General features: G+C 32.0%; 1 protein-coding gene across 1 annotated transcript; it reads right to left on the bottom strand.

Moving 5' to 3' along the window:
• Nucleotides 1-352: 352 nt before the first annotated feature.
• On the bottom strand, nucleotides 353-3,131 carry LOC140174315 (uncharacterized). Its single transcript, XM_072198749.1, has 5 exons — nucleotides 2,996-3,131; nucleotides 1,923-2,102; nucleotides 1,726-1,835; nucleotides 1,036-1,475; nucleotides 353-944 (listed from the first exon to the last, which is right to left on the bottom strand). Exons 1-5 carry the CDS (start codon nucleotides 3,129-3,131, stop codon nucleotides 353-355), a joined length of 1,458 nt encoding a protein of 485 aa, XP_072054850.1.
• Nucleotides 3,132-22,278: the final 19,147 nt, after the last annotated feature.

The raw sequence follows: 22,278 nt of genomic DNA, 5'->3' as shown, positions 1-22,278 counted from the left end.
AAACTTGGAAAAGCTCTTTACTTGAACAACAGTTTGAAAACAATTTCTCCCTATGAAGCACAGACACGGACACGGACAAGGAACACGACACGACACAGGACACGGCGACACGTGAATTCTAAAAAGTTGTCAGACACGGGGACACATATATATTAATAATATAATATATTTAAATAGAGATATGTCTTAATAGAGATATTTTCAAAAACAACCATATGATATGCATTTTTTTCCTAAAATATATAGGTATTCAAAAGATAAAATTCTAAACTCTTGTGTCTTAATAGAGATAGTAAGAATTCTGTACATCACATGTACACAAAAAAAGTTATCTAAAGTCATTATTTCTCCATCATATATGGTTGATATCTTCATCATTAGAAAAAGTCACTCTTTCCAACTCCGGTTCATCAAGAGAAAGGTGAACAACTTCAAGAACATCATTTTCTTCATCAATTGGTGAAAAAGCATCTCCAGCAATATCCCACATCATAGTTTCTCCTTTATTGTATTGTGGAGTTTTTCTTGAAAGAAGACGAAGATTAGTGTGGACGAATACTAAATTTTCTGCACATTTAGGCTTCAACTTGTTTCTTTTTAGGGAATGGATAAAAGAATATGTGCTCCAATTCCTTTCACAACAAGAAGATGAAGATGGTTGCCCTAGTAGCCTAAGAGTAATTGGTTGAAGAAATTTTGCTTTACCACCATGAATTAGCCACCAAGACTTTGCATCAACTTCATCTATATCATTTAAAGAGTCATGATCATCAAAGACACCTCTACCATCAGAAAAGCTTGCAAATTCAATGTTTACCTTTCTCCTCTCTTCTTCATTACGAAAATACCTCTTCAAGCATTTAACTCTCTCATTAGTGATCTTAATATCTTGATGAGGAGAAACTCGTGTAGGATCTACTCTCAACCATTGGTGGCTATAATACCTATATAATTAGTGTTTAAGCATAAATTAATAATGATTCAATTATCTTCACTTATAAATAAAAGTTATAAACAATAAATGTAAAAAGTTACCTTGGATTCAATGAATGTGCTAAACAATGAAGAGGTGTGCTACTTTTTGTCCATCTTTGAACTAATATTGAGTGCACAACATTGTAGAAGGACGATAACACTTGTTCATCTTTTCTTTCATAGAGATATATAGCACTTTTTACTTTCTTGATCATTGAATCCCACATCTCATGGACCAAATGAAGAGTAGGTGCATCTGTGTCTGTACTTCTTAAAACATCATAAATAGGATTTGTGAAAGCAAGAATATAATCAATTTTTTGCCACCAATTTTCACTCAAAATCTTTTCTGTAACAAACTCAGCTTTGCCAATATTATCTTCCTTGTATGAAGACCACTTCTCACTTATAACCATCTCTTTGTGTCCTTGCTTTAACAACCTAAATCTTTTGAGCATCACAATAGTAGAAGCAAATCGAGTAGGAGCAACATTAAGCAACTTCAATGTATTAAATTCATTGAAAATAGATAACCTCATATGATGATTAACAATAAAATTTTTTATAAAAAAAGCATCTTCAGCAATTTGAGTAATCCATGAGCATTCTTGATAGACAAAATTATTCTTCTCTGTATTCTTAGTTGCACAAATGTCCTTTAAAGTAAGGTTGAGAGTATGAACAACACAAGGAGTCCAAAAAAACAGATAGCAATTCAGCTTCAATCAATAAACCAGTCGCTTTACAAACCGGTGCATTATCAGTCACAATCTGCACTACATTTGAGAGACCGACTTCTCTTATCACATCTCTTATTTGCTTTGCAACATAATCCTTGTCTTTGATCTCATCTGAACAATCTACAGCTTTCAAAAACATAGGTTCACTTTCAGTTACAGCCATAAAATTAAGAAGAGGCCTCCTTTAGGGATCACTCCATCCATCACTTACAATGCTCACTCCCTTTCCACTCCATGAATTCTTAGTAGGTTCTAACATTCTCTCCACATGTTGCTTCTCTTTCTCAAGCAAAGTTGTCCTCAATTTATTATATCCAAGAGGAATATAACCATCAATATAATTATTGGCAGCATAAGAAAAAGCTTTTACAAAATACGGATTTTTCGCTAGATGAAAAAAACATTCTAGCAAAATGTAAATCTAGAGTCTCCCTTGCATTCACATTAAAAGCTTTCTCTAAAGGTCTAGTAGCTCTTCTTTTTCTTAAATCAAGTTCACTTACATTAGATAAGGGTGGAAGAGGAATTGACTTAGCCTTTTTACTTTCATGCAACAATGTACTTTCACTATCAAGTTTCTTAAGTTCTTCAAGCTTTGTTAGTGTAACTTTTACACAAAATCTAATTCCTTTTCCTGAAATCTTCAATAAATGTGCTCTTACTCTAGTATAAGAACCATTGAATAAAACCTTGCAAAATTTACATTGAAATTCAAGATTTCCGCCCCCTTCAATTTTATCTTTCTTTGTTACAAATTTCCATAAAGGCTTATTAATACTTTCTTCAAAATTGTTTTGAACACTCTATGAACTCATCTCTCACAATCCTACAATAATTTAAGAACCAAAATTATTTTTTTACAATTCAATTTCTTTAGCAAAACAGAACCAAAAAAAGCATAAAGAAAAAACAAAACCAAAGAAAATTATTATATAATACTAAACATTTGTGTAAGTAAGCTGAGTTCATTCCCAACTATTATTGTTCAATATTTACTAAAAAAGAAACAGATAAAAACATATTATAAGAGGTGCGAATTGTTAAGGACCACAATAAAACCTTAACAAGTAATCCTTCAATATGAACATGATTACTAAGAACTAAGAAGAGAAAGATAACCTAAAGCTATGAATCAGGATTATCATTAGAACCATGATATATATAATAATGGCATATACATAAATGCATATAGAACAAATTATAGACAAATTGCTATCTAGAGTCTAGACATTTACACTAAAACTCAAAAATAAAAATAAATTGATTTCTAGGAATCTTACAAGACACTGCCATATTCCTCTTCATATACATAAGTGCTGAATACTGGCCCCATCGGTCCCTTAGCCTCTGAGCTAGAGCCACCACCACCGCAACTCTTGCTCCACTTCTCACTATTGAAGCAATTAAACCAGCCATGTCACTTCTATCATCTTCAGGTCCTAACTCCTAACCCATCAGGAAGTGAGATTAGCTCCACTTCTAAACCATCAAGACTCAAGAGTAACCTTACCATCCATCCAGTTTTTTTCCTCTTGTCTTTCTTCTATCAGTTCTGTGTATTTCTATTACTTTCTAGTTTCTAATCTTCTCATAACAGCAGTAAAAAATTATGAAAGAAGTATCTAACAATACCTAATTCCAGAAGCATAAAACAAAATAAAACAAAACCAAACCAAGAAGATACATAGAACAAAATAGAAATCCAAAATCAAATAGAAGCACAAAATTGACAAAACAACTCAGAACCAAAGAGAAGCACAGAGGCCAGAGAAAAATAGAAATATAGAACCAGAAAATTGATTAATGAAAAAATAAATATTCTCCCTTACTTGAAATGGAGGATGCAGAAGAGCACGGCGGAAGAGCACGAGAGCAGGGCAACGGTCATAGTAGAAGTGGCAACCGGGGAGATGGCGAACACGGCAGCGAGAACTGGAACAATGATGACAACAAGTGGTGGCTGGAGAAGCAGTGACCGGCAACGAACAGTGATGACAAGCAATGCATAAGAAGTGGTGGCAGCGAAGAGGAGATGCTGAGATTAAGAGTGAGTGGGTGTGGAGAGAGATGATGAACATCCACGGCGGTGACGACCGGAGGTGGCAGCGATGGCTGGAGGTAGCGGTAGACTGGCGGTGAGGAGAGGGTGAGTGGGTGTAGCCACGGAGCCAGAGACGGGTTTGGGGGTGAAGGTGAAAGGTTAGGTTTTTAACGTTTGTTAAGATAAGGGTGAAAGTGAAACTGATGAGGAGAGCTTTCCAAAATGTCATTGGGCCGTGTCGGGCCGTATCTGGCAAATTTTTTTGTTTTTTTGGACAGGACACGTTTGGACACGGGAGACACGCGTGTCGGACGAGTGTCTCCGTGCGTTGTGTCTGAAATGTGTCCGACACACCGACATGGCAATTAAACAAAGTGTCCGTGCTTCATAGATTTCTCCTAAATTTTAATTATTTGGATTTAACCGAATACGTGACATATAATCCTCTTATGTTTGGGTAATTAGAATTTTTGTGGTATATAAAATGGAATTTGAACTTCACCTTCTAATTGGAATTAATTGACCAAGAAATTGGCAGTTAATAAATTTTAGAAAAGACTAGAAAGGTCTAAGGAAATAGGGTCTAGTCACATATGGTTGCCATAATTTAAATCCTACATGTTTAAAATAGTTAGTAAGAAAAGTTAATCTAGAAAAATAGATAACTCTGAAGCCTTAACTGTTTTCTCCATATTTTATTCCCAACTTATTTATTTGTCTCTCCTTTTGATATTCTGAGTTTGAACTTAAACCTTTTGAACATTTCAAAACCATTTTCTGCTTGCCTAACTAAGCCTATCAAACACTATTATTGCTTAATCCATCAATCCTCGTGGGATCGACCCTTACTCACGTAAGGTATTACTTGGTACGACCCGATGCACTTGCCGGTTAGTTTGTGGGTTGTAAAACACCGCACCAAGTTTTTGGCGCTGTTACCGGGGATTGTAGTGATTAACAACTATTAGTTGTTTGATTGCTTAGATTAGGCGTTTTATTTTTAAATTTTATTAAAATCTATTTTTTTAAAAATAAAAAATAAATAAATAATTTTCGAAAAAAAAGTTTTAAATAAATAAATAGCACCAATATTTTTCTTAATTTCTGAAATTAAGTTTGGTGTTTCCTAGTAGTTTTATTTTAATTCTTAGAATTCTGTTCTTTCTTGCTTTTCTATTTACCACATGGTGCATTTAATCCTTTTTGGTGTTTTGTGCTAAAGAAAAATAATGGAGAGAGATCACATGGGTTACTACTCACACCCGAGTAGTGATTCATATTATGGTGGATGGAGGAGCTATCCAAATTTTGGTTGGCAAAGTCAAAACCAAAGAAACTTCAATGCTCCATGTTCCAACTATCTAGAGCCACCATCTCCATATTCATATCAAGAGCCACCATCAAATATTGAGGCTCCTCAGAAGAAGGGTGTTATGGAAGTAGAAACTCTTAATGCTATTCTTGCTCAGAACAAGCTTATGTCTCAGCAATTAAATGTACTTACTCAACAGATGGGTAGCATGCAAATTTCAGGTATCAACACCCAAAATTCTCTTCAAGAGGTCAATTACATGGGGAGTGCTTCTAAAATCCCAATAATGATCCCTATTCTAAGACCTACAATCAGAGATGGAGAAATCACCCAAATTTTGGGTGGAGAGAACAACCTCAGAGGCCACAAAATTTTAATCATAGTTCTCAAGGTGGCTTTCAACAGAACAATTTTTACAACCCCCAGTTTCAGTCATCTCAGCAAGCAACTTCTCAGCCCCAACAGAATAATGATTTGAAAGAAATCTTGGCAAGTTTTAGACAGGAAACCAAAGCATCAATCAAGAACTTGGAGATTCAGATGGGTCAATTAGCCACAAAAGTTAATGAAATGGATTAGAGCACCACTAATAGCCTTTCTAGTAACGCAATTCCAAATCCAATAGAGGAAGGCAAGGCTATCACCTTGATAAGTGGACAAGTGGCAAGTATGGAAGCACAAGTTAATGAGGAGCCAGTTGAAAAAGATTGTAAGGTTATTCAATTGAGAAGTGGTAAAGTAGCTGGCTTTGAGACCAAGGTCAATGAAGAGTTAGTTGAAAAAGAAAGCTACCAAGAGGAAGAGGTTGAAATAGAGGAAGCTTGCAAAGAGGTGGAAGAATTCAAAGAAGAACACAAGGGAGTGGAGCTTGCAAGACCTCTTCCAAAGCCATCACCATCCAATACAACATTTAAGTGGGTAAAATTCCTATCCTTAACCTTTACTTTCCCACTTGAATATGAGCTATTAGAGACGGATGGTCAACTTAGAGCTCTTTGTGGCATTAAGAGTAAGAGGAAGATGGTTATTGGCAAGAGATGTCAAGCAAGATTCAATATGGTTGCATGCTCCAAATTGAAGTGCAAGGATTGGTGTAGAGCTCACTTGAATGGGTTTAGAAGGTTGTTTGGATGTCTCTGTGAGAATTCAGATTGCTTGCCACCCGGTGGGAACAATGGTGATCCACAAGAAGACGGGCGTAAAAGCAAGGTTTGGGACCCTGGAATTCATTCCCATAATCAACACTCTTGGGGCCTTGTCACTTACTTCAACTTGCTCAAAGGCGTTAGGCGCCTAGTTTGGGATCCTGGTAGCCATTGGAATTACAAACATTGGTGGAGATTCCTGGATCAGTACAAGCATAAGCCACCATGACAAGGAGCTCACCACATGTCCAACTTAAGGACTTTAACTAAAAGTGCTTGGTGGGAGACAAGCCACCGTGGTATGATCGTTCCTTTTCATTCTTAGTTATTTTTCATAGTAGTAATTTTCTTGCTTATTTGATTTTTATTGAGTTATTACTAATTTTCTAATCATATAGCTATTTTAGAACAGGAACCGGATATATAAAAAAAAGAAGAGCACCCGACGTGTACACGTCAGATGAGTGTGCGTGAAAAAAATAAAAATGAGCAGAGAATTGCGTGGGAGTGGCGCAGGAATGAGGCTTTTCGCACAAACATGCCCACACGTACACATACCCCACGCGTGCACGTCATTGGTGATTTTGGCACTCCACGCGTATGCGTCATTGACGCGTACGCGTGACCTTGAATTTCGACGTAAATATGTGTTGGACAGAGAGTTGTGCTGGCTTGGGGCTAGAAGTGTGCTAGACGCACAAAATTGACCACGCGTACGTGTCCCTGACGCGTGCGCGTCATTTGACCAAACAGCCCTCCATGACTGCGCGTGCATGACGCGAACGCGTCGTATGCCAATATTGGTTCCCTAGCCATGCGAACAGAGAGTTGTGCGTGCGCGCGGCTGGTTTCGCGCGAATTGCACAAAACCCAGGGCATGCGTACGCGTGCCTGACGCTTACACGTCCTTTAGAAAATTTCGCGCCCCACGCGTACGCGTGCCGTACGCGTACGCGTCGCCTGCGCCGCACAATTACACTAGTTCGTCGCCCAGTTTTAATTTTCTTTCTCTCTCTCCCCATCCTAATTCTCTCTTGTTCCTTTATCCTTTTATTCTTCTTTCATCTTATTTGTTTTTATTTTTCAGATTTTCTTTGCTTGAGGACAAGCAAACATTTAAGTTTGGTGTTGACGCTTCGCTTAAAGCTTTTCTGTTTATTCCTATGGCACCAAAAGGGAGGCGAATCATCTTCACGGAGGAGCACAACCTGAAGAATAAAGTGACTGCTAGGATAACTAAGGTGGTTGAGTTCCTTTCATATTTTTTATTCCTCCCCTCTTTTTCTATGTTATGTTCTGGTTTTCTACTATTTTGCGTTGTTTGTTGCATGATCCTTTATTAGTGAGAAATTCTAGGTCTAGTTTAGTTTTCCCTTAATTGCTTTAATTCTGAAAAGATGTCTCATGTATTACTCACTGAGCTTGAATTCAAATAAAAAACACAGAAGTGATGTATTGCATGAGAAATTGAGTTAATTTTAAAAGTAGTCTTATTTACTTAAATGTGGTGGTATTTTCTGTAATTCTGAATGCATGACATGAACAGTGCATATTTTTTATAGTGAAGTTTATGAATGTTAAAATTGTTGGCTCTTGAAAGAATGATGAAAGAAGAGAAATGTTATTGATAATCTGAAAAATCATAAAATTGATTCTTGAAGCAAGAAAAAGTAGTGAAAAACACAAAGCTTGCAAAAAAAAGCAAGCAGAAAAAGCCAATAACCCTTTAAACTAAAAGGCAAAGGGTAACAAGGATCCAAGGCTTTGAGCGCTAATGGATAGGAGGGCCCAAAGGAATAAAATCCTGGCCTAAGCGGCTAAATCAAGCTGTCCCTAACCATGTGCTTGTGGCATGAAGGTGTCAAGTGAAAAGCTTGAGACTGAGCGGTTAAAATCGTGATCCAAAGTAAAAAGAGTGTGCTAAAGAACTCTGGGCACCTCTAACTGGGGACTCTAGCAAAGCTGAGTCACAATCTGAAAAGGTTCACCCAGTTATGTGTCTATGACATTTATGTATCCGGTGGTAATACTGGAAAACAAAATGCTTAGGGTCACGACCAAGACTCATTAAGTAGCTATGTTCAAGAATCAACATACTGAACTAGGAGAATCAATAACACTATCTGAATTCTGAGTTCCTATGGATTCCAATCATTCTGAACTTCAAAGGATAAAGTAGAATGCCAAAACTATTCAGAATTGCAGTTGTAAACCCCACTATAAGAAGAGACATGAGCTTAATCGAACTCTCATTCTCATGCAAATTCACATCCTAAGCTTATATTAGTTTTGGTTGCTTGATGACAAGCAACAGTTTAAGTTTGGTGTTGTGATGCGTGAGCATCTTTCCTATCTTTTCCTAGTGAATTTGCATCTAATTTGTTGAGTTTAATTAAGAATTAAATATATTTTAGCCACTATGGATGCTATTTTGAGTTTTGTGTAATTTTATTTATTTTAGGTAGCATTCGGCTGGATTTGATGGAGTTTCTGCAGCACAAGAATCAAAGGAGATGGCTGCGAAGAGCGACGCGCATGCGTGCCTGACGCGTGCGTGTGATTTGGAGGTATCCATGGCGACGCGTGTGCGTGACTGACGCGTACGCGTGAATTGAATATTTGCTCAGCGATGCGTGCGCGTGACCTACGCATCCGCGTGACTCCCGAAAAAGACCATCAACGCATACGCGTGACGCGTACGTGTGACATGCGCCACGTGCAGAAAATGCAGAAAACGCTTGGGGTAATTTCTGGGCCCCATTTTAGCACCTAAGTTAGGCGCGGATCCAATGAAGCCAAGTGGTCCCTACGTTACAAGACGCGGAGTAGTTAGTTAATTTTGATTTAAATTCAAATTTGATTTTAAAATAGGAAAAGATATTATCTTAATTTTAAATATTAGATTTTAAATTAATTAGGATTAGTTATAAAAATGGGAGACTTCTCTTCTATTAGGCAGGTTCCATTAGGGAATTCTATACAAATTTACATTCCACATTTCATGAGCAACTAATCCTCCATTGTTAAGGTTAGAAGCTTTGTCTATTGGTATGGATTGATTTTATTACTTTTTCTATTTTAATTCATGTATGGATTTATAATTTAAGAATTATTTTCGGTCTTTATTTTATGAATTTGGGTGAAACGGAAGTTTGACCCTCTTTTCTATTTGAGTTCTTGTAAAACTTGAAAAAGCTCTTTACCTGAACAACAGCTTGAAAACAATTTCTCCTAAATTTTAATTATTTGGATTTAACAGGATATATGACATATAATCCTCTTATTTTTGGGTAATTAGAATTTTTGTGGTATATAAACTGGAATTTGAACTTCACCTTCTAATTGGAATTAATTGACCAAGGAATTGGCAGTTAATGAATTTTAGAAGAGACTAGAAAGGTCTAAGGAATTAGGGTCGAGTCACATATAGTTGCCATAAATTAAATCCTACATGTTTAAAATAGTTAGTAAGAAAAGTTAATCCGGAAAAATAGATAACTCTGAAGCCTTAACTGTTTTCTCCATATTTTATTCCCAACTTATTTATTTGTCTCTCATTTTGATATTCTGAGTTCAAACTTAAACCTTTTGAACATCTCAAAATCATTTTCTGCTTGCCTAACTAAGCCTATCAAACACTATTGTTGCTTAATCCATCAATTCTCGTGGGATCGACCCTTACTCACGTAAGATATTACTTGGTACGACCCGGTGTACTTGCCGGTTAGTTTGTGGGTTGTAAAACACTGCACTACTGGGTAAAAGGCAGAGTGAAGTTGTCCCTTGCTCCGGGTACCCGGGTATGATGCAAGGGTTGAGGCATTATCCCACTTGCTCCGTGTTTGGTGTTCTGTCCACGGTTAGCTACCAGGACATGTCAGGCTAGCTAAGTAACCGACAGTCGATATCAACAACCATAGGACAGGCATGCATCATAACCATATTTTTTGAATTGCTTGTTTATGCTCTAATTAGGAATGCCTATGTAACTTTCATATGCTTACTCATATACGTGCTACTTGCATTACTTTTATCCTAATTGTGTTTGTTATTGTCTGCTTGCTTGTCTGTGTAATTGTATTGGTGATGGAAGTTTTAGAGGAAAGAGGGTGATGGAGGGTTAGGTTAAAGTATTTGGTTAAGTTTAGGAATGCTTAGAAAACCACCCTTATTTATGGTTTCAGTTTTAATTTTTAAGTTTTATAATCTAAATGTCAGCGTTGTAGGATTGCCTCTGGCATTCTCAGGACCTTATATCTTATGTGTGTGGTACCTTTACCATGCTGAGAACCTCTGATTCTTATTCCATACTGTGTTATGATTTTTCATATGCAGGTCAAAAGGCATCTCGGTAGGCGTTTGGAGTTTCTGAGGCGAAGTGGTTTACTTTGGGGTTTCCTTTTGTTATTTTGATATTATTATGTATAAATTTATAGTTTCTCCTCTTCTGTATAAGATTGCTTTGTTTATGTACCTCTTAGAGGTTTTATGGAGAACTAGGATTTATGTATGTGCATTTTGGGACTTGGGGTTATGTATATATATACGTAAATATTCTCTGGCCAGCCTTAGCTTCACAAGCTGAGTTAGGAGCTTTTTATTTTGTACCCTTGATATTCTACTCTTATCTTTTGTATAATTATGTTAATTGACTTTTGATTTCTTTGTACGCAAGTAACGACGTTTTCTGAACGTTGCGCTTTTATATTTTGCGATTTTTGCTTTACCTTTTCTCCAAGGCTCCTATTATATTAAATCCTTTCAATTATTATCCTATATATATATATATATATATATATATATATATATATATATATATATATATATATATTCTAGAGGTCGTAGCGCCTCGCTACCTCTATTTTACATCCTAGGTGTAAAGCTCTGTGTGGTAGGGTGTTACAGTTGGCTCCACAGGCAACCCTGCGTAGTAACACTTACATGAGTAGTAGCAGCAGAATCTATCCACCAAGTATCAACAGGTGCATAATTTAAACTAGTTTCTTAACAAACAAAAGTAAGAATCATACCCTTCTTTATATGCCAGGTGACATATTTGGTAGAATTCTTCTCTATGCGCCCTACCTTCTTACAGAAAAAACAGGTTGAAACTTGATCCTGTTTCTTACTCTTTTTCTGCTAGGAAGGTGCATTCACAATAGTATCATGCTTTTTTTATACTGAGAAGATGAAATCATATGAGCACTTTTAGTCTTATCTTGCTATAGCCTCTCTTCTTCTTACACACAGTGAAATATAAGCTAATTTAGGGACCAAGTATCATTCAGAGTGTTATAACTCACTTTGAATTATCCAAAGTGTGCAGAAAAAGAGATCAAAATAAAATGTACAAATACACTCACAGGGTAACGTATAGTTTTTGTTTTTAAAGTTTGCAAAAAATTTCAAAAATACTCCTAAGTTCTATTTTGTTTTAATTTTGTCCAAAAAATTTTTGATTTGCGTCAAATATACCACTGACATCTAAATTTTCAAAAAACTTAAGACTAATTCAGTAACAATATATGACAACTATCTCTGGTCTACTTGTATTAATGGTTGTTCTTCTAAAATTGTTGCTGAAATGGTCCTAAAGTTTTTAAAAAAATAGCTGTAAGGGGTATTTTGTTGCAAATCGAAAACTTCTACAATAAAATTAAAACAAAATAAAATTTAAGGATATTTTTAAAATTTTTAGTATTTTTTAAAGATAGAAAAATATGTTTTACCTTTAATATTAATAGTCATATTGTGTGACAAGACTTAATAATGGGCCCTCAAGCTTTTTCTAGTCACTTCTGTAAAAATTAAGTAGTACATGCAAAATCACTTGCTCTTGGACCCTTCTCTTTGTTTCATTCCAAGTATGACATGATAGACTTCTATATGCCAAACTTAAAGGAGAATGCTGATAGAAGAAGACACATAATGTAAAATAGTATATAATAGTATATAAGAGAAGTTTATATCATAAAAGAATTTAAAATTTATTTTTCTAAAAAAATTTATTTTCTGAAAATTCTAAAATTCTGCTTATGCAATCTTTACCTCATTTTCATGCTCCATGCTATTTGAAACAAATTTGCAAATTATTATTACAAATATGAATATTTTAAAATAATTTTAAAAACACGCTAAATAAGTAAATACAAAGCTCCAACATATTCTACTTTTATAATAATTGTATAAATTAATAGTTATGTTATGATATGGATGTCTATGGGCGGTTCAACCTTTCTATAGTAAAATAATTATGTTACCAAGAGAATCACATTAAATAAAAGTTGAAAAATAAGCACTTTATATATGTATAAATAGGGCATGATCTGAGGCCATATACACAGCAATAAAATATACTCTTCTCTTTTGTATATAGCAATAATAAATTTCTCTCTCTATATATACTACAACATATAATATTAGTAAATATATTAATCATCTCTATTGTATTGAGATAGTAATTATAGTGAATATTACTACTAGAGTTTTATATTTACACTTCTTTATTTTATATTTATTATATTTTATTCCTTAGTTATTTATTTTACAACACGTTATCAGCACGAGACTCTGATTAAATTTTAGAAAGACTCAGATAATAAATTTTCATTATGTCGAAACTCTCTCATATTGAATTTAATACTCTTGATATATCTGGAAACAACTATTTATCATGGATACTAGATGCTGAAATCCATCTTGATTCAATAGATCTTGGAGATACCATTAAGGCTGAAAATAATGCATCTCAAAAGGATAAAGCCAAAGGTATGATCTTCCTTCATCGTCATCTTGACGAAGGATTGAAAAATGGATACCTCACATTAAAAGATCCTGTAGATCTTTGGAAAGACCTTGAAGAAAGGTATAATCATCAAAAGACGGTGATACTTTTTTAAGCCCGATATGAATGGACGCACTTGCGTCTACAAGATTTTAATTCCATAAATGAATATAATTCAGCAATGTTTCGAATCACCTCAAGAATAAAGTTATGTGGGAAAAAGATAACTGATAATGACTTGTTAGAGAAAAGTTTCTCGACCTTCTATGCCTCGAATGTGCTCCTGCAGCAGCAGTATCGAGAAAAAGAATTTAAAAAATATTCTGAATTAATTTCTTACCTTCTTGTTGCTGAACGCAACAATGAGTTACTTTTAAAAGATCATGAAGTGCGCCCAACTGGCGCCACCCCATTTCCTGAAGCAAATGCAGCAAATCATTACCCTAGAAGAGGTCAATGGCAATGTTTTAGTAACAAGAAAAATTATGGAAGAAAAAAGAATTATATTCACAAGAAAGAATCTCACTAGAAGTGGGATAAAGAAAGAAACACTGGACAAAATAAATCAACAGAGGATAAATATTTTCGTTGTGGTGGAAAGGGCCATTGGTCGCATACCTGTCATACCCCAAAGCACCTAGTCGATCTTTATCAAGTATCTTTGGAAAAGGACGACAAAGGAAAGGAGACGAATTTCGTTTCAAATGATGCTGAAAATTCCACCACTCATTATGATGTATTTAATTTTTTTTAGGATCTTGAAGGAAATATTAGTCATTTGAACAATGATGAAATAGTTTAATATGTGAGATTGTTAAGTATTCATGTAAATAAATAATGTAAGAAACTTCGTGTTAAATTTTATTTTCTATGTATATAATTTCAAGTATGATGTATATAAATAATGTTTAATAAAATATTTATGAATTTCAAAATTACTAAATGTGCCAAGTTTTAAAATAATAATAATAATTTTTTTAGCATACGATACTATATACAATATTTCTTAAAAAAATAATCAAGAAAATAATTTTATGCGCATATACTTCTATTCATTTTATTATTTGTCTTTGAAGAAAATGACAAGGACATATAGTGAAGATGTTTGCCTTGCGGATAGTACAAGTTCGCATACTATTCTCAAAAGTAATATATATTTTACTCATCTTATGTCAAAAGAAAAATATGTTAATACTATTATTGACTCGGACAATGTGATAGAATGCTCCGGAAGAGCTATAATTTTATTTTTTGGAGGAACAAAATTCATAATAAATAATGCATTATTGTTTACTAAGTCTCTAAGGAACTTATTGAGGTTCAAAGATATTCGCCGAAATGGATATCATATTGAAAATATGAATGAGGAAAATCATAAGTACTTATGTATCACAACTCATAATTCAAATAAAAAGGTTATCTTAGAAAAGTTGCCTCACTTTCATCTAGGTTATATTATACCAAAATTAGTACAATTGAATCATATGCTATTGTAAACCAAAAGTTTACTAGCCCAAATGAATTCATAACTTGGCATGATCGATTGGGTCATCCAGAAACAACCATGATGTGGAGAATTATTGAAAACTCCCATGGACATTTACTAAAGAACTAGAAGATTCTTAAATGTAATGAATTTTTTTGTGCTGCATGTTCTCAAGAAAAGCTCATTTTAAGGTCATCAATAGTAAAGATTGAATTTGAGTCCCCTGAATTCCTAGAAAGGATTCAAGGCGATATATGTGGTCTTATTCATCCATCATGTGGGTCTTTTACATATTTTATGGTCCTAATAGACCAATTTTCAAAATGGTCACATGTGTGCTTATTGTCTTCTCGCAACCTGGCGTTTGCGATATTACTTGCTCAAATTATTTGATTAAAAGCACAGTTTCTAGAAAATCCAATCAAAGCAATTTGTCTTGATAATGCAGGTGGATTTACTTTCCAAGCCTTTGATACTTATCGTATGGCTAATAAGTGTTGAACATCCAATAGTTCATGTTCACACACAAAATGGGATAGCAGAGTCACTTATTAAACACCTCCAATTAATTGGTAGACCATTACTTATGAAAACAAATCTCCCAACCTCGGTTTGAGGGCATGCTATTTTACAAGTCGCAGCACTTATTCATTTGAGGCCGATAAGTTACTATTAGTTCTCTCTCCTATGCAATTAGCTTTTAGCTAGCAGCCAAATATTTTCCATTTAAGAATATTCGAGTGTGCGATATATGTTCCCATTGCACCACCTTCTCACACTAAAATGGGACCCCAAAGAAAATTGGAGGTATATGTTGGATATGATTCTCCCTCTATAGTGAGGTATCTTGAGATACAAAGTGGATATGTATTTAAAGCCCGATTTGCGGATTGTCATTTTGATGAATCAAAATTTCTAATATTAGAGGGAGAGAATAAACTTCCTGAAAAGGAACTTAATTGGAATGCATCATCCTTGATGCTTTTAGATCCTCGATCATTGTAATGTGAATTAGAAGTTCAAAAGATTATACATTTGCAAAGAATAATAAATGAATTTTCTGATACATTTTCTGATACGAAAAGGATAACCAAATCCTATATACCAGCTGAAAATGCCCCCAATTCAAATAGATGTCTCAGTTGGAAAAGTGGCCACTGAAACAAATTCACGCCAGAAGCATGGTAAACCTGTCGGTTCTAAAGACAAAAATCTTTTTAAAAAAAGTAAATACTATTCCTGTTGAAAAAGACATAATAAAGACACCTACAGTTGTCCGAAATTTTGATATAGTTTTAATGCCAGAAAACGTTCAGGTACTTGAAAATTCTGAAAATGATGAGATCTCGATAAATTATGTCTTTACAGGAAAGAAATGGGACCAAAATAAGATAATTGTCGATGAAATATTTGCATATAATGTGGCATTAAATATCATGCATGAAAGTAAGGATCTTGAACTAAGAGCAGTCAAAAAATGTCGACAAAGAAATGATTGGCCAAAATGGGAAGAAGGTATGAAAGTTGAGTTAGACTCACTTGTAAAATGTGAAGTCTTTGGACCTGTAGTCCGTACAGCAAAAGCTGTAAAACCTGTTGGATACAGATAGGTATTTGTGAGAAAACAAAATGAGAAAAATGAAGTTGTACGTTACAAAGCTCGACTTGTGGCACAAAATTTTTCACAAAGGCCCGGTATAGATTATGAAGAAACATATTCCCCTGTAGTGGATGCAATAACATTGCGTTATTTGGTCAGTTTATCTGCATATCATAAACTACATATGCATTTAATAGATGTGGTAATAGCCTATTTATACGGATCATTAGATCGTGATATTTATATGAAAGTCCCTGAAGGACTAAAGATATCTAAACCATCCAATGAATATTCACAAAGTTTATACTCTGTCAAATTGCAATGATCTTTATATGGTTTAAAGCAATCTAAACAAATGTGGTATAATCGTCTTACTAAGTATTTGGCCAAAAATGGATTCAAGAATGATGATATCTATCCATGTTTTTTTTATAAAGAAATCTGCATTTGAATTCTTTATAATTGCTGTGTACGTTGATGATTTAAATATCATTGGAACTCCTGAAGAGATTCCAACAACTATAAAAGCTCTAAAAGAAGAGTTTGAGATAAAAGATCTTGGAAAGACTAAATTTTGTTTTGCCTTGCAGATCGAGCATACAAAAAATGGGATCTTTATTCATCAAACAACATACACAGAAAAGATTTTGAAGAGATTTTATATGGATAAGTCACATCCATTAAGTACCCCAATGATCGTAAGGTCTTTAGATGTGGAAAATGATCAATTCCGTCCTAAAGAAGAAAATGAAGATATCCTTTGTCCTGAAGTACCATATCTTAGTGCCATTGGAGCGCTAATGTATCTTGCTAATAATACACGACCCGATATATCATTTGCTGTGAATTTACTAGTAAGGTATAGTTCTTCTCCAGCCAGAAGACATTGGAATGGAATCAAACAAATTTTTCGATATTTTCATAGAACGGTTGATATGGGATTGTTTTATCCCTATGGATCCAAGTCACAACTAGTTGGATATACAGATGCAGGATACTTGTCTGATCCACATAAAGAGAGATCTCGAATAGGATACTTGTTCACATATGGTGGTACAACTATATCATGGAGGTCCACAAAATAGACAATTGCAGTAACATCCTCTAATCATACTAAAATACTAGCGATACATGAAGTAAGTCGCGAATGTTTTTGGCTCAAAAGTCTGATCCAATATATTATGTCATCATATGGACTGTTGATCAGAAAATAGCTCCAACTGTTCTGTTTGAAGAAAATACAGCATGCATTGTGCAACTTAAAGGTGGATACATCAAAGGTGATCAAACAAAGCATATTTCTCCCAAATTCTTCTTCACTCATAATCTTCAAAATCAAGGAACAATTGATATCCAACAGATCCGTTCAAGTCACTTCCAAAATCCTCCTTTGAAAAATTGGTACATCAGATTAGGATGCACCGATTTCGAGATATTAAATAATGTCGACAAGAGAGGGAGACTGTACTATTTTCTCTTGGTCAGGTTTTTTTTTCCGTTGAATTTTTTTGACAATGTTTTTAATGAAGCAATCCCCATCACAAAAGATTATGTACTCTTTTTTCTTCACTAAAGTTTTTTTTCATTGAATTTTTTTTAGTAAGGTTTTAATAAAGTATAATCCTAAATAGACATCCAAAAAAGAGTATTGTGATATGGATATGCATGAGCGGTTCAACCTTTAATTTCCATGATAAAATGATCATGTTATCAAGAGAATCACATTAAATGAAAGTTGAAAAATAATAAAACATACTCTTTTTTTCGTATATAGCAATAATAAATTTCTCTCTATATACTACAATATATAATATTAGTAAATATATTAATCATCTCTATTATATTAAGATAGTAATTATAATAAATATTACTACTAAAATTTTTTATTTACACTTCTTTATTTTATATTTATTATACTTTTTTAATTATTTATTTCACAAGTTGTACATATTAGTTGTTTGTGTAACGTGTGAAATTGTGATATGATTTGTTATGAGTTCCCCTATAGAAGATTCGATTTCCTTAAAAGTCAATATTATCGTAGCATTTAAGAGAAAGTTTGGCAGTATTTCGTGCATTTAATTTGCATTTTCAACGTAGGAATAGTGGGTGGGTAGAAGAAATTAGGACGGAATTTGGGGGGAAATGGCTTTGTTGCTATTAAATTGATTCAAATTAAATAATTAATGTATAATATGTATGGAAAAATAATGTATCTACTAGAAGATAAAATGTAACGTGACGTTTGTGAGACTAGTCTAATAGTACTATTTTTGTGTATGCATATATGTTTATAAATGTTCTTGATTAGAACGTAAATATATATGGACAGTGAAACAATAAAAACAAGGTTTAATCATTATATAGTTAATTTCCAAGCTCTACGTCAGTAAATTTCTTTTGTAGGGTTGGTTTTCGTCAGCACGTGCGTACTTACATGATACTTAATATAGAAGCAATTATATTCACATTAATAATATACTAGCTAGCTATTGCATGACAAAAGGTTGTATACCTTGTACATATATATGCGCATCAAGATATTATTGTTATTGTTTTAATAAAAAAACTTTACCTTTGAAAACTTTATCTCCCAAAATTAAACTAGCTATTCTTCTGCGATTTTTTTATATATAATTATTTTTTTTTAAATTGATATTAACAAAATCGAATAGTCCGATTTATTTAAAAAAAAAAACAAATTATAAATCGATGAATTTAATTTGTATTTTTTAATTTTTTTTATTTTTAGAAACAAAAATTAGAGAATCTAATTTTAATATAATTTTTTTATTTTCAAAAAATACAAATAAGATGTTCCGAATTTTAATATTAAAATTTTTAAAAACACAAATTAAAGGGTCTAATTTATAATTATTTGTTAAAAAAAATTAAACACTACAAAAAAAATCGAAATACATTCAAAACAATATAAATCACATCTCTCCTCACATAGTTTTGTGATAGACAACTTCCTGCAACATAAGAAAAATAATAAGCGAACAGGGGCTCCTGTATCATATATAAAGTTTCAACTCTAAAGATTATAAAATAACATTTCGATGCTACTTTTGATGAAAAGTGGTTACCTTGTTTACACCGAAGATAGTTGTTTCATTAGAGAAACATTAGTTAAAATTATCTTGCTTACCAACATCAAGGAAACAACTACAACCTGACTACACATAAACTAAGCCTAGGATTACAATTTCCAACCAAAAGGTAAATCGTATGAATTTTCTTGAAATTTAAATTCACCCTTATATTTATAAGGGGGGTGAATATATATAATTTAAATCTCACAAAAATTAATCTATTTTTTAAATAGAGAAATATATATCAAGTGTAATATCATTTAATCTAACAAAAGATATAATCTTTTATCAAAGATAAAACTGTAATCATTTATAGATTTTATCACTTTGTTATAATGATATATATTTTTTTTAACAATAAAACTATGCAATATATATAAAATAATATTTATATGTGCTATCCATCTCATCCACAATAGTAAATTAAACACTATAGTGTTTAATTAAGGGGAGTCAATTTCATTAATGAATTCATCAAACAAGCTTATATAAATGAAAATTGTATACATAATAATAATTAAGTGGATCATATATTCACAATTTATTGTGAACATGACCAACATGCATCCATTACAATGAAAAGTTATTTGTCTTGTTTTTTTGTTCCATGTTAAGAGACAAATCACAGTTTAAAAATGTTTGGTTGTTTATTAATTATTTACATTTAGCTTTTCTTAATTATATTATATTATAGTCTTTTCACCCAAGTAAACGCCCCATGTATATACATGTCATCATCGTCATCGATTTATTTGTGCCAATTTTTGGCACTTTATAAGATCTAGAAGATTGAAACAATGGATATGTAAGGGTAACCAAGTCACTAGATTTTGAATTTTCAAAAGTTGTCTGCTTTTGGTTTTGGAATTTTGCGGCCACAACCAAACGAGTTCAATCGTGCGAGTTGGGAGATAATAAAGATATTATGATATCTAAATGAAGCTTTGTACGTAGCTAGGTTATTAGGCTATAGATTAAAATTAAAAGTAAACAATAAAATATTAAGAAAAATATAAAAAATCATATGTAAAAATATTAAAGACAAAAATATGAAAATTCATTTTACTAAATAAAAAAACGCGTCATTAGGACCTTATCAATCCAGATGGATCCAGCGGTACAGTGTGAGAACTGAGAACTATATTTGTTTTATTTTGTGTATTTTAATTGTCAATTGTCAACTTGGTTTTTCTTTTCTTGTCTTTTTTGCCAATTTTTATATATTTTCCATACCTCATGTTCTAAAATTGTAGTATCTTTTGAAGTTTAATAACAAGAATTAAGACTATATATACTAGCAAAAAAAAAAAAACATATATGACGTACGACCTTAATTAATTTAACTAATTCTGTTTTCTCTCTCTATTAATTGTATAAATCCAATAAAAATTTCTATATACACATAAAAGATAAATACTAAATTAATTTTGATATATTTATGTATATTTATTAGTATTAATTTATATATTTTTAATTAAATAATTAGTTATTAGAATAATAAAATACATCATATATAGTAAAACAATTAAATCTATAATATACTAATAATTAAACTTATTTACACTAATATATTAACTTTTTTTTATGCAATATCAATACACAACTAGATATTTTAATATACAATAACTGATTTCAAAAAACATTATTCGTACACTAAAATTAGTCACTAATGTATTATATATAAATACATGTGTAATTTAATTTATTTTTAATGTGTATTCTAATATATATTTAATATTGAGCATAGTTAATTTTAATGGCTAAATTTAGTATACACATAGTATAATCGTTTTTTTAATAAGTAATATGATTGTAAATTTACTTTTACAATAGAAAAAAAAAAAGAAATACTTGCTTGTTATCAGATATAGAGTGTGTTTGGTTTAGCCTTTAGAGCATATTTAGTTTTGTTAAAAATTTTAATTTTTTGTTTGGTTATTTTTCTCTTTCTAAACATAAACGTGATTCTGTAATCTAATTCACGTTCACCTAAAGCTACAAATTTTAGATTTTGCATTTTTTTATTGGACCACTAATTATATAAGAAAATTTATTTTCTATCTAGCATCTTTTGTTCATATGATGAATTTTATTTTTTTAATATTTTTAATGCTCTTTTATGCATGTTATTATTTTTTATGAAATTTTTATTATTTCTTGTTCATATATGTTCTTTTCATTATTTTTTGCTATTTTTTTTATATATAATATTTTTTACTTTATATTGTGATTCTATTAATCTCATTAGAAAGACCAAATTAAATAAAAAAATTAAAATTAAAATAATATTAAAATAATAAATAATGAAAAATTATAACTAAAAGAATATTAAAAATACTAAAAAATGAGTATTAGAATTTATTTAAATATCTAAGATAAAATAATAAAATAATTATTTAAAAATTTATATCTTTTTAATATTTTTTATCTAAAAATAATTTGAATAATATAATTTAAATAATATTTTTATTATAATTTATTTTAATATAAAAATTATCAAATATAAATCATATTATCACAAATTCACTTTTAATCAAAATTAAATTTATAAAATTAATTTTATATAAACTCTCATTTATAAATTTTAATTCAAACACATAGGTAGAGATTATGAAAAGAAACAATTAGAAAGCAACTGTTGAAGCTCAATTATATATAGAAATGTGACTAAACAGAAAGGAATTAAAGGAAAAAGGGTTGAAGTGTGAAAGTATTTTAATCTTGTTGAAATATGCCTAAGTGCTTAGCATAAAGGAAATGATTTGATAGTGTCCCTTCCATTGCCTTCGATGGATTCGTTTTCTTTAATTTGACCATTCATGGTACTTTGTAAAATTTGTCGTATTTAGGACGTGAGGACATGCCATCAGTTTATTCCTCTTCATCGCCATACCTAACAGGATATGAGAGAATGAGAATTTTATGTAAAAGCTTTTATTTATAAAATGTATGTGTTTTTTGTTATATATGTTTATTAACTTTTTTAAATTTTTAATATTTAAATTTAATATTTTTTATTATAGAAATTATTTATTATTTTAATCAATTACAATTTTTTAATTTCGATATATATTTAATAAATAATAAAAAGGTGAATTAA

Source organism: Arachis hypogaea, chromosome 7 (genome assembly GCF_003086295.3).
Source record: "Arachis hypogaea cultivar Tifrunner chromosome 7, arahy.Tifrunner.gnm2.J5K5, whole genome shotgun sequence".
Taxonomy (NCBI): domain Eukaryota; kingdom Viridiplantae; phylum Streptophyta; class Magnoliopsida; order Fabales; family Fabaceae; genus Arachis; species Arachis hypogaea.
This window is presented reverse-complemented; position numbering and strand designations above follow the sequence as displayed.

What these genes read in the sequence shown, in the direction of transcription:
- LOC140174315 (XM_072198749.1), bottom strand. Translation starts at nt 3,131, where the DNA reads ATGGCTGGTTTAATTGCTTCAATAGTGAGAAGTGGAGCAAGAGTTGCG. An exon ending in GAGGAATATGGCAGTGTCTT is followed by an intron (nt 2,103 to 2,995) that starts GTAAGATTCCTA and finishes TTTTTCATCTAG; the next exon opens with CGAAAAATCCGTATTTTGTA. An exon ending in GCACATTCATTGAATCCAAG is followed by an intron (nt 945 to 1,035) that starts GTAACTTTTTAC and finishes CTAATTATATAG; the next exon opens with GTATTATAGCCACCAATGGT.